Source organism: Stigmatopora nigra, chromosome 14 (genome assembly GCF_051989575.1).
Source record: "Stigmatopora nigra isolate UIUO_SnigA chromosome 14, RoL_Snig_1.1, whole genome shotgun sequence".
NCBI lineage: Eukaryota > Metazoa > Chordata > Actinopteri > Syngnathiformes > Syngnathidae > Stigmatopora > Stigmatopora nigra.
Window position 1 is genome coordinate 12,893,821 of NC_135521.1, and position 11,555 is coordinate 12,905,375.

Consider the following 11,555-nt stretch of genomic DNA (forward strand, 5'->3'; position numbering starts at 1 on the left):
TCATTGCGCCTACATAACGAGGTCAACCAGACAAAAAAATATGGAAATCCTATTTAGTACACCATAGCAAACGCCATCATTCACTTTCTATGGGAAACGTTGATTTGAGATGCGAGCTCAGTCCCGGAACGTATTAAACTCATATCTCAAGGTACCACTGTACAATAATCATTGTACGTTGTATATTTTTATGACATTTTCTAGTAAGAAGCTTTGATATATGATTATGTAAAAGTCCTGTTTTGGACTATTTAGGTTGTATTGCACAAATGACAACCTTTTTTGTGCAGTGTGACAAACAATACTGAGGACCTTCTTCATTGGCATTTTAATTTTATTAGGGTTCATTTATAGAAGTTATACTTCTATTAAAATTAATTGTGTTGCACCCACTCAGGCAGTGTATTTTTTTAGCGCGACAATTTGTTTTCTTTCGTTCATTCAATGTTGATTGTTAAGGTTATCATTGTAGGCATCTATCTCGTGGGTGACGTTCCAGATCCAGTCGTAGTATATAGAGAGACGGGTATACACACCGTACTTGCCATCTCCGGCACAATCTTCCCCCCAGCTGACAATGCCCGTCAAGAACCAGGTGTTATGGACACTGTTGGCGTGAGGCCCCCCACTGTCCCCTTTGCATGCGTCTCTGCGTTTGTTGTAGTAGCCGGCGCAGAACATGGAAGACGTGATCCTATCACTGTTGGTGAACTTACACTCACTACGGCTGGTGTAGGGAACCGCCACTTTCATCAGCGTGTCCGCCGAGTGCCCCTTAAAGACGACTTGTCCCCAGCCACTGACCGTGGCTGGTGAGGCGCGCTTCATGAGGGCTTCCGTGAATGCCGTAGGTCCCAAGCAGATGGGCCGCACATAGTCGGAGAAGTTGACAGGTCTTTGGAGGCGAAGGAGGGCAATGTCGTGATCATACGAGTTCACGCGAGAGTCGTACCGTGGGTAGATATGCTGCCGGGATACCAAAATGTTCTGCTCCGTGCCTTCATCTACAGTGACGTTGAGCTCGCCTAGGGGATCAAACAATGGAATTTGATTAGGACCGTTGCTATCAATTATTTAAATCAATGGTTAACCTATTACTAGAATAATCTGATAAAAATTTCATGGGTTGCAAAATCAATTCAGGAGATTAAAAGAGAGAATGATTTTAGTTGCAATAACATTTATTTCGGCGATTGGCACACCGATTGCACTTTGAATGTGTTGAACGTGCCCTCAATATCTTGTACGATGAATATTAATAATTAAGTCTCTCAATTAAACTATTTTATACAAATTTATTTATTTAGTAGGCCAAAAAATACACTAACGTACAATGACCTCAGGGCTTTATAAGAAATGGTATTTTATATAGAAGACACCACTGTTCATGCAGACTTGATCTTTTGACATGAGACAGTTAATACACAAACAAAATATTTCATAGAAAGGTAGTAGAAAGGCAAGTAGCTTTCGGGTAAATTTGGAAACAATATACAACATTCTGTAAAAAGAAAATTCTTAGCTGCATTATTTTTTGATCAGCCATGGTGCCATGTTGTCCTATATCTACATGACCAACAAGATGAGTGGGATTTCGTATTATCATTGTCATACTTGTTGTTCGTTGGCTACAAAGCAGGAGAGGCAGGGTAATATCTTTGTCTGTGTATTCTGACAGGCCTCGAGCTGGGCTTATGTGAGGATTGGTCTGTCTTCCGGTTACAAGCCCAGCACGAACCGCGATGGAGCAATGACAGATGGAGCTAATCAAGATCACCGGCCTACTTAAGCCAGCTGGGTCTCCACCACATTGCCAGATCTTTATCGCTTACCTTTTTTTGCCTTCTCGTAACTGTTGCAAATCATGGACCTCTTGCTACCAGCCTCCCTCTCATGTGAGGCTCATTCTCTCAAAATCTTCGCAATGGCCTAAGGGGTGGACAAGCACTTCATTGACCACTCTAGTGTCTGAGATAGGCATCTCTACATGCTATCTGGAGACCACCTGACATACGCAGAGCTGCCAACCTCCGTCGACCCCATTTCATTTCTTTCATACAAAATTGGGACACTTTGACCAATTTTAAAGGGTTTTGTTGGTATTTGCCTGAGAACCGTGGAACGGATCAGAGAAGCAAGGAAGATGATCTTTAAAACCTTCAGACTACTGAGGGACTGTGTGGTAACCTCAATCTCAGTCTGCCAAAGGTCTCCACCTTGTGTGGCTCCAGTTTCTTACTTAGGTCTACAATGTCTTGTCTTGTGTCTGTCTTGCTCGTGCAACCAAGAAATGTCCCAAATACGGGATGAAATAAAGTTATAATATAATCAAATGTGCATATTAAAGTACACCTATTTACAAAATTTTCAAGTGACGATAAAAGTTCTGGAACCAATTAATTTTGTGAGTAGAGGTATAACTCCTAATTTTCAGAGGCAGAGGCTCATGGAGGATTGCCTCTCTGTCAAAGTGGGAATGTGGAAGTTCTACATGTTGGAGACGACCGTCCTTGGATTCATCGTGGCTGACCGGGCACTATGAATGGATCCCATACAAGTGTCTGCTGCCACTCAGTGGCCCAGGCCAGGCGATCGAAAGCTTCAGCACCTTCCATGTTTTGACGTCCACTAGCTGCCCATTCAGCCCCCGGCCAACAGCCGCTGGACATGGTGGGCCAGAGGGTCTGGTTGCCATGTTGGATCTCTTTTACAGGAATGAATCCAAGAAGCTGTCCCCGTGCTTCATGAGTCCCTACAAGATTTAGCGGATAATTTATCCGAGCACCTCAAACTCCCAGCTGCCCTCTGTATCCACCCAACGCTCCATGTGTACCAGACCAAGCCGGTCGGGATGAGCCCCTATTCCTCCGCTGTCCCTGAAGGACAATTGACCTTCAAGGAGGAGCCGGTCTTCAATGTCCGCCGTTGAGGCCGTGGTTTTTGTTTGACTAGAAGGCAAATGTTCTGGCGGAGCACTTTTGGTTGCCAGTGGGCCATATTCTCTGTTTCCTGCGCCTGGTTGGCACGTATGGTGTCGTGACTATCTTCTATGTGAAGCGAGGGCAGAACCCAGGTTACAAGAGCAGGAAAAGGGCGGCTGTTACAAAACTCAGGATTTTAATTTAAAATAATCAAACAAAACTGAGACAAAAGTTACCAAAGTAACAAACAAACGAAGACTCCGCATCCCAAACAAAGAAGCAGCATAACACGAAACAAAAGACAATTGGCAACACTCCCATACATTGCCACAAAAGACTCACACATTTAAATACACAAACAGGGGCTAATCATGTAGCACGTGCAGCTGGTCACAAGAGGAAAGGGAAGCCCGAGGGACACAAGAGGCAAAAAGTACACACACCTCCACTAAATGTCCTAACAACACGTGACAGTTGAAAGGGAAGGTGGGGACTATTAGGCTCCAAGCGGGATGTGTGGGAAGATTGGTCCATCTTCCAATCACAGGCTCAGCAACAGACAGGTGGAGCAGTGACAGGCGGCACCAATCAAGATCACCAGCCAATTTAAGGCAGTCAGGTTTCCACCATGTCACCGGATTGCCTCTATCAATGACCTGTTAGTGCCTTTTGCACGGTGTTGTTGTTGGAGCAATTTTCTAAACAGAACATGTTTACTATTTTTCCAATGAAACAATTGAATTTCTTGGAGAAAAAAACTGGCTGATACAGCAATTAAACTAAATGGATGAAAAAAAACACAGTTTCGTAATAACTTTTTCTAAGTGACTGGCTTCCTGGCATCAAAAAGGGATTTGTGCTTTTTTTCGTTTTTTATTCCAGAGACTGGTTATGGGCCAGCCACATCCAATTTATCTAATTCAGTAAAGAGGTGATAGTGGGTCTATTGAGGACATTGAACAAATGGTTTCTATAGGGCAATGAAGAAGGGAGTATAAAAGTCTCACCTAATCTCACGTAGAAGGAGTGCACGTTCAGACAGTGGGCCGCAGTGACCACCCACAAATCGTTCAGAATAGAACCCCCGCAGAATACCACACCGTCGTTCATGCGTACCAAAGCCGCCTGAATGACAAATGGTAAACGAAGTGATGGTGGCGGTGGAAGAAAGTGACAGAGTTAATAAATATAGAATTAGTATAATTCAGAAGGTGGAATGTCAGTGAAAAATATTCAACATAAAGATTTATTTTGATTTTCAAAGAATCGCTTTGACATTTTTTTACCTCAATATATATATATATATATATATATATATATATATATATATATATATATATATATATATATATATATATATATATATATATATATATATATATATATATATATATATATATATATATATATATATATATATATATATATATATATATATATATATATATATATATATATATATATATATATATATATATATATATATATATATATATATATATATATACATATACATATACATACATATATATATATATATATATATATATATATATATATATATATATATATATATATATATATATATATATATATATATATATATATATATATATATATATATATATATATATATATATATATATATATATATATATATATATATATATATATATATATATATATATATATATATATATATATATATATATATATATATATATATATATATATATATATATATATATATATATATATATAATAAGAGTTTAATTGTATATTATGGTTTTTTTGTGTTGATAAAAGATAATAGTGGAAGTTGGATTAAAAAAGCAACAACTAATCACTGTTGTGATTATTTCTCCCTGTTTCAAGAGAAAAATGCAAGGTGCAACATGTACCTGCCAGGGGAGTTCTCCTTTTTGAACCTGAACTCCACCAACAATCCGTTGTCGTTTCTCAGGGATGACAACTTTACCGCATGGGAACTCCACTTGTAAGACATAAATCGTGATTATTTAATGCTGCCACATGTCTTATGTCATAGTTTGATGGGTTTACCTTGGGGTTCACAGCTGAAGCCATCTTTCATCAGCTTGTATCCCTCCGCGCAGTAACATTTGCCCCCCATAACGCCCAATGGCTGACAAAAGTGCTTGCAGTCTCCATTGTTGAGGTCACACCTCTTGTATAAATCTGAGGAGAAGATTTTAGAAACATTGTCTGAATGTAGTAATCGAGAAACATGGGGTCAACTCGTAAGAACTAAGGTAAAAAAAGATTAAAACAAAATTAGAATTCAGTTATGTGTGAAGTTACATTAAAAGTTGAGCGTCTGTATATAGTTATCCAAGTTAATTTAAATTTGTTTGTTCGTTTACGAGTACGTAGGGCACACAGGCATCCCGATTGAATTTCAGGCAACGCTCAAACAGGCGTGGCGAGGTGCGTTCAAAGTGCCGATGATCAATATGTCCTGCCATTCACATGACTTCTCACAGCTAGCTGCATTCTTCATTTAAGCACAAGCTGAATGATCTGCAAAGAGTTATAGGCTCTCTGATATTTTTCAAAAGTTTATCATCATCCTGGCCCTCCACCAGACACCGACTGGGCCGATCTGAGGACTTCACTAAACGATCCAATCTGTATTAAACTAACGGCGAGGGGAGAAACAACTACAATGCCTGTTCTGCCATCCAATTGATACAAAAACATGCTGCATGAGAATGACAGATGTTATGACAAGCGTATGAAACAGGTTTAAAAAATCCCAATTGTATTTAAACATACCCAAGACTGTAAGTACTTTTTAAAAAGAGCGACAACTTATAGTGATCCCAACGTTTTTATCCACGGTAAAACTTTTCTTGAGAGCACTGATGAAAAACCTCTTGTGTATTCCCTGCTTGCTCCTTCGGGTGTTCCTGTTGGGTCTGAAGTAACAGATAAACGTAATTACCAACCGTTCACAAAGGAAAAATGAGGCATAGACGGTGTTATATTTTAAAGGACCGGCCGGCAGAAGAGAGGTCGAGGGGCTAGGTGGTAGCTCGCGCTCGGCTCGGTGGATCTCCCTTATCTTTTCAAGGTGAAGGATGCCTTTATAAAATTTCAGCATGATGTCATGGAAAAGTACATAAATTGAGATTATAGGCATCATGGAAAAATACAACAGTTGAACACTGAGGCGAGTTGAGAAGATATTATAGACATGATGGAAGAGGATAAGATTAAGACAGAGATTATAGACAGGATGTACTTTAGAAATGCACATTATATTAAGACTCCTGTTTTAAGCAACTTCACAGTTCCCAGGTGTTAGTAATTGTCTTCTCAACCTAATGTCAGTCTGTTTAAAACCCACTGATCTCGTCAGATCATCTGCTTTTGTTTGTCCACGAAATGTTTCCATGTGCCTCCTTCTGTGACTCCCCCTATCAGATTTCATTATGTGATTTGATTTCTAAGTCCTTGTTATTTTGTAAGATCCTGTCTGTCCGTTATTAAAGTTTTCGTTTCAGCACAACTTCCTTTGTCCTCGCCTGGTTCCCTGTGATTGGGTGCTATTCCCCATTTTCTTGCCTCGATGTCTTGCCATAGACGTAACGGACCGGGCCCCCTGGACGAGGGGGTCAGCGACGGCGACTCTCCGTGCCCCTTGAACGAGGGATTTGGCAGCGGCGACTCTCCGGGCCCCCTGACGAGGGAGTCGGCAGCAGCGACTCTCCGGGTCCCCTGGACGAGGGGGTTGGCGGCCTTCCGAGCATGCAGGGTAAGGTGGCCGACGATCTTTCTGATATTCTGGTGTTTGCTCAGGGAAGAGCTCTCGGCCATCACTGAAAGGGCTGGCGCGGATGCCCATCGGACCGGCCAATTTCACGCCTCTTCACTGGCCGTCCCAGACGCTCGACGGACCGGCCACTCTCACACCTCACCACAAATCGGCGCGTACGCCCGCCAGACCGGCCACTCCCACGTCTCTTCACTGGCCAGTCAGTTTCGAGGTCCCAGTCACCCCCCACCTGTTTTCTTTGTTATAGATATTCATCTTCTGTTAGGAATGCTTGGGTGTACGGTCTGGTTGATTGCCCATTGTGTTCAGCTGTCATTTCTCCGTCCCTGCTTTTTCCCTCGTGTGTTTCACAGGTATTCCTAATCATCTCGTCAACCCATGTCAGTCTATTTAAACCCCACTGATTGTTATGCAGGCGGTCCGGTGGACCGAGTGGGACACAATAGCAGGTTCGATGAGGGACACAAGGGCAGGTTCGATGCCAGGCATGGCATCCTAGCCAACAACGACAGGGTCATGCAAGTCTGCCAAAGCCCGCACTTCCGCCAAAAGTTGCAAGAGAGCCACAGGATCCCCTGAAGCTCCATGGAATCCTCTGATGTAATCTGCCAAAGGGGTCACCGAAAGGGTAGTGACAGACTGCTGGTGCCTAAAAAAAAGCACTCATACCTCCCGCAGCAGGCAGAAGTGGCAAGTCAAAACCCATGGGGAGAACTGGAGAGTCTCTGTCTCACTGTCTCTCTCTCTCTCTAACAGTCCATGAAGGGCACCAAACAGTACTCGGACGTTTGATCGCCGGACGTTTGGTCGCCCGGACGTTTGGTCGCCCGGACTTTTGGTCGCCGGACGTTTGGTCGCCGGACGTTTGGTTGCCTGGACCTCTCTTTGTCATGAATCAACAGTAGATATTTAGATATTAAACTCTTCGAATATAATTTTGAGAGCTGGTTTCAACAGTACTTAGATATTAAATAGTACTTAGATATTAACCTCTCTTTTTCATTAATCAACAGTGGATATTTCGATATTAAACTCTTGTTGAGAGCTGTTTTAAACAGTACTTACTCTCTGTCACCATTTGCCTGGCAACCAACCAACCACACCACACGTCGGGAGTTTTTTTTATACCACGTTAGTTATTGGCTTTCATTGGGGGATTAATTAAAAAAGTGCCTTTGCAAAAAGAAACAGAACTGGAAGCAACACAAATTTGAGAGCGGGAAGCAACATCCATTGGTGGAAAAAGAAATATGAAAACATGTTCGAACCAAATTTCCAATTTTACAGTAAATGTGTCCATCATTCAAATTTGGCCCTCACCAATCTCACAGTTGACACCAGTGAAGTCTTTTGCACAGTGGCACGTGTAGGACTTTTCTCCATCTTGACACCTAGCCTGGTGGAAGCATGGATTTGGTTTACACTGGTCTTCATCTATGAAAGGAATGCGTAAATGTCCACAATTCATTCGCAATGGTCATGACACATTTGATCTAACAACTGAAGATTAGGATCATAAAGATTTTATCAAAATTACCTGTATAGACATTCCAGAACGCCAGCTAAAATGAGAGCAACAGGACTTTTAGTGAGCTCAGATAATGTGTTGTATGCTAATCAATAAGAAGCAGAGACAAACCGTTTGGTCAATATCCTCGAAGATCTCCCTGGCCTCCTCGAAGTCACACGTTTCCTCCAGACATTCTCTTTCGAGGTTGCCAGGCCACACTTCTTCCAAAAATCCCGTGTTGGAACGCTTGTGCCTGCTCAGGACATTATCGGCCTCTTTGCCAGACAGGAACACAGAGCCTGTAGGCAAACAGATAAAGGAACCTCTATCTCATTAAAGTGGATAAAAATGTCACTATTTTACCTTCAAGAAAAGGTTGAAATAAGGACAACAGCAAAAAAGCAAGACAGATGTTTGCCATCACAACCACACGCAAACTCCAAAGTGCACAACGAGTGTGTTTGCACACGGAAAATACACTTGCTGTGGGTCATGTGACTTATTTAAAAAATTTAGGAAAGTCACACTGTCATTCGTTCATACGTTGGTGGGCAAGAAGAAAATGGTCGTAAGTGAGAACACGTAAACTCCACACAGTGACCTGGAATTAAACCCATGACCCTTCAGACCCTTCAACTGTGAGGCTGACTCATTAACCACTCGCTTCCCCGGGCCACCCTGAATTTTGCGGACTTTAAGCAAATTATTTCAAACCACTGCGCTAAATATGAAGGAGAACCAAAGCTGCCAAAATTATGAATTCATAAATACAAAGTCTGCCCTTCGTGGGTTAGAGGTCCGCTCGCCTGACTTTGGTGTGGCCAGTGAACTATTATGAATACAAAAATCTGAAATTACCAATAAAAGATAAGTTCCTTGTGATTGGGTGGCCACCATTTCAGGGGGTCCTCCCATGTGTGCATGGTTAACTGTGATAGGCTCCAGCACTCCCTGCAACCCTTCTGAACTTAAGTTAAATATCAATCAATAAATAAAAATGATTTTCTCCCGTATTTGATTTTTTTTACATTATGCGCTCATGAATTGGAAGGAACTGATTGAAATGAGGGGGCAGTCCTATATGTGTAGAATTATACGCCTATCATTCAATTGGCATGCAAATGTATAGCTGGACTAGTTAATACCTGTCAATACACGACAATAATGGGCTAGTTTTGTCATGTTCAGTAATTCATCTCATCTCATCTTCTAAACCACTTTATCTTTATTAGGCGGAGGGTGCTGGGGCCAAATCCCAGCTGTCTCAGGGCCATATGAATAATAATTTGAAAAACTGAATCTTCACAAAAATAATTAATTTAAAAAACAACCCCAAAAATATATGTATTTGAAAAATGGCCAGGATTGTTCTTTTCATTTTAAGGAGAATGCATTAAGATTCCGAACAAGCAAATGTTTTTTGTTGTTGTATTTTTTTGTTTCGATTTCCAATTCTTGCCCAAGATAGAAAATAAGCAAGCCGCGTGCGTGACGTAAAAAAAACTATCTTTGGTATAAATATTTGAGACCACGCGGTGGCAGTAATGTCAATTGAAGTCCGGTAATTATGAAACCGAAGAAGGCAACTCCCGGAAGTTTACAAACATGGCGGAACGTCAAATAAGCGGCAGCGTCAAACAAGACTCGCTTTCAGATGCCGAAGCTCCCAAATTATCAGATATATTTGACCGTGGCTGGAAGATATTTGATGAGCTTGACAATACAAATGATCCTCTTGCGTCAAATAGTGTTCAGGTTAAGGTGAGACGCGCGATTAGTATGTTAGAAGACACATCTCGAATGGCTGCCCAGTTGAATTTGTTTAGTCGCAATGAAGAATTGGAGGAAATTGCTACAGCCGACCTAAAATATATGTTGAGTCCCGCTCTGTTAGGAGCCCTGACCTTGAAGATCACAGGTCGAGAGAAGCGTTTGGAGAATGTCCAAACTGCACGGGCCTACTTTATGGATTTCCTTAAAAGATGTAAAGACTATAATGTATCACAGTTCACTCTCCCGGAGTCAGTAAATGAAAGCACACTCGCTCGACAATCTCCAGATGATCCATCCCCAACCAGCATGACGGTGAGTGTCTTTGACCATCTAATCTCATTTTCTGAACCGCTTTATCCTCATTAGGGTCGCATAGGGCGCTGGAGCCTATCCCAGCTGTCTCTGGGCCAGAGGTGGGGGACACCCTGAATCGGAGGTCTGCCGATCGCAGGGCATACGGAGACGGACAACCATGTACACTCGCACCCATACCTAGGGGGGATTTAGAGTGTCCAATCAGCCTACGTTGCATGTTTTTGGAATGTGGGAGGACACCGGAGTACCTGGACATGAACTCGATTAATGTGAACTATGAAATGTATTTTCCCCAGCCTATGCCCACCACATCTGACTTGGTTGCCATGGCGGCACAGAGGCAAGCTAAAATTGAGTTATACAATCAGAAGAAGGAGCTGGAGGCCAGGCTGGATGTGCTGAGATCAGTTGAGAGTAGGCGAGCAGACGATGAAACCAGCAGAGATTTCTACTTGCTGAATGTTCGAAAATGGGTGATTCTTTGCCTTGATGAAGTACAAAGCATAGACCAAGAGATGGAAATACTGAAGAATATGGATCAGTTGCAGCTTGGTGCCACACAGGCTGCTAGACCAAGCAGGCCTCCGATCAAACCGTTCATCCTCACCAAAGACGCTTTGCAGGTTAGTTCGGGGGCGGTGTTAACTATTGATTGTTTTGATATAGGTGAAAAACTATCTTATTTCATAATATTCCAAACTCTTTTTGTTTGCACAGGCTCAGGTATTTGGGTCTGGTTATCCTAGCCTTCCTACAATGACTGTAAATGAATGGTACGACGAGCACAAGAAAAATGGAGTCCTGCCTGACCAAGGAGTTCCCCGAAGGGTTGCGGTTGAGGAAGACACTGATGCACAGGAAAGAGAAGAAGAAACAGAAAAGTGGAGTGAACATGATGACGAGGAGGCTTTGATGAAAGCCAGAGAGTGGGATGACTGGAAAGATGATCATCGCAGGGGTTATGGCAATCGCCAAAACATGGGCTAACAGGTCCAAATAACAATTGGCCTAAAATGCCTTGTTCTGTGGATGTCATAAACTCTGAAGGAAAAAAAAGATATGTATAGTTAACAAAAACGTATTGTTTCTTCAACTGATGGATAGATAGGCCACTGATATCTTTCCAAGCCAAAACTTCATTTTTCAGTCCACTTGAAATAAAGTGACGCATGATTATTAATGTAGGGTTTCGTTTCTGTTTTGACTTGCAATAGCCTGCTCAAATGACCAAACCTCTTAG

At 41.9% G+C, this 11,555-nt stretch overlaps 2 protein-coding genes and 1 pseudogene across 2 annotated transcripts; 1 reads left to right on the forward strand and 2 right to left on the reverse strand.

Annotated features, from left to right (window-relative positions):
• Window positions 1-278: 278 nt before the first annotated feature.
• On the reverse strand, window positions 279-8,756 carry f9a (coagulation factor IXa). Its single transcript, XM_077733633.1, has 8 exons — window positions 8,591-8,756; window positions 8,357-8,526; window positions 8,255-8,279; window positions 8,038-8,151; window positions 4,983-5,117; window positions 4,823-4,914; window positions 3,929-4,046; window positions 279-1,025 (listed from the first exon to the last, which is right to left on the reverse strand). Exons 1-8 carry the CDS (start codon window positions 8,646-8,648, stop codon window positions 442-444), a joined length of 1,296 nt encoding a protein of 431 aa, XP_077589759.1. The 5' UTR covers window positions 8,649-8,756; the 3' UTR covers window positions 279-441.
• Window positions 5,343-5,471, reverse strand: LOC144207975 (5.8S ribosomal RNA; annotated as a pseudogene).
• A 1,032-nt stretch (window positions 8,757-9,788) lies between the features above and the next one.
• igbp1 (immunoglobulin (CD79A) binding protein 1) lies at window positions 9,789-11,495 on the forward strand. The gene is made up of 3 exons (XM_077732311.1): window positions 9,789-10,312; window positions 10,612-10,938; window positions 11,033-11,495. The coding sequence occupies exons 1-3, from the start codon at window positions 9,833-9,835 to the stop codon at window positions 11,300-11,302; spliced, it is 1,077 nt and encodes a 358-aa protein (XP_077588437.1). The 5' UTR covers window positions 9,789-9,832; the 3' UTR covers window positions 11,303-11,495.
• The last annotated feature ends 60 nt before the right edge of the window (window positions 11,496-11,555 follow it).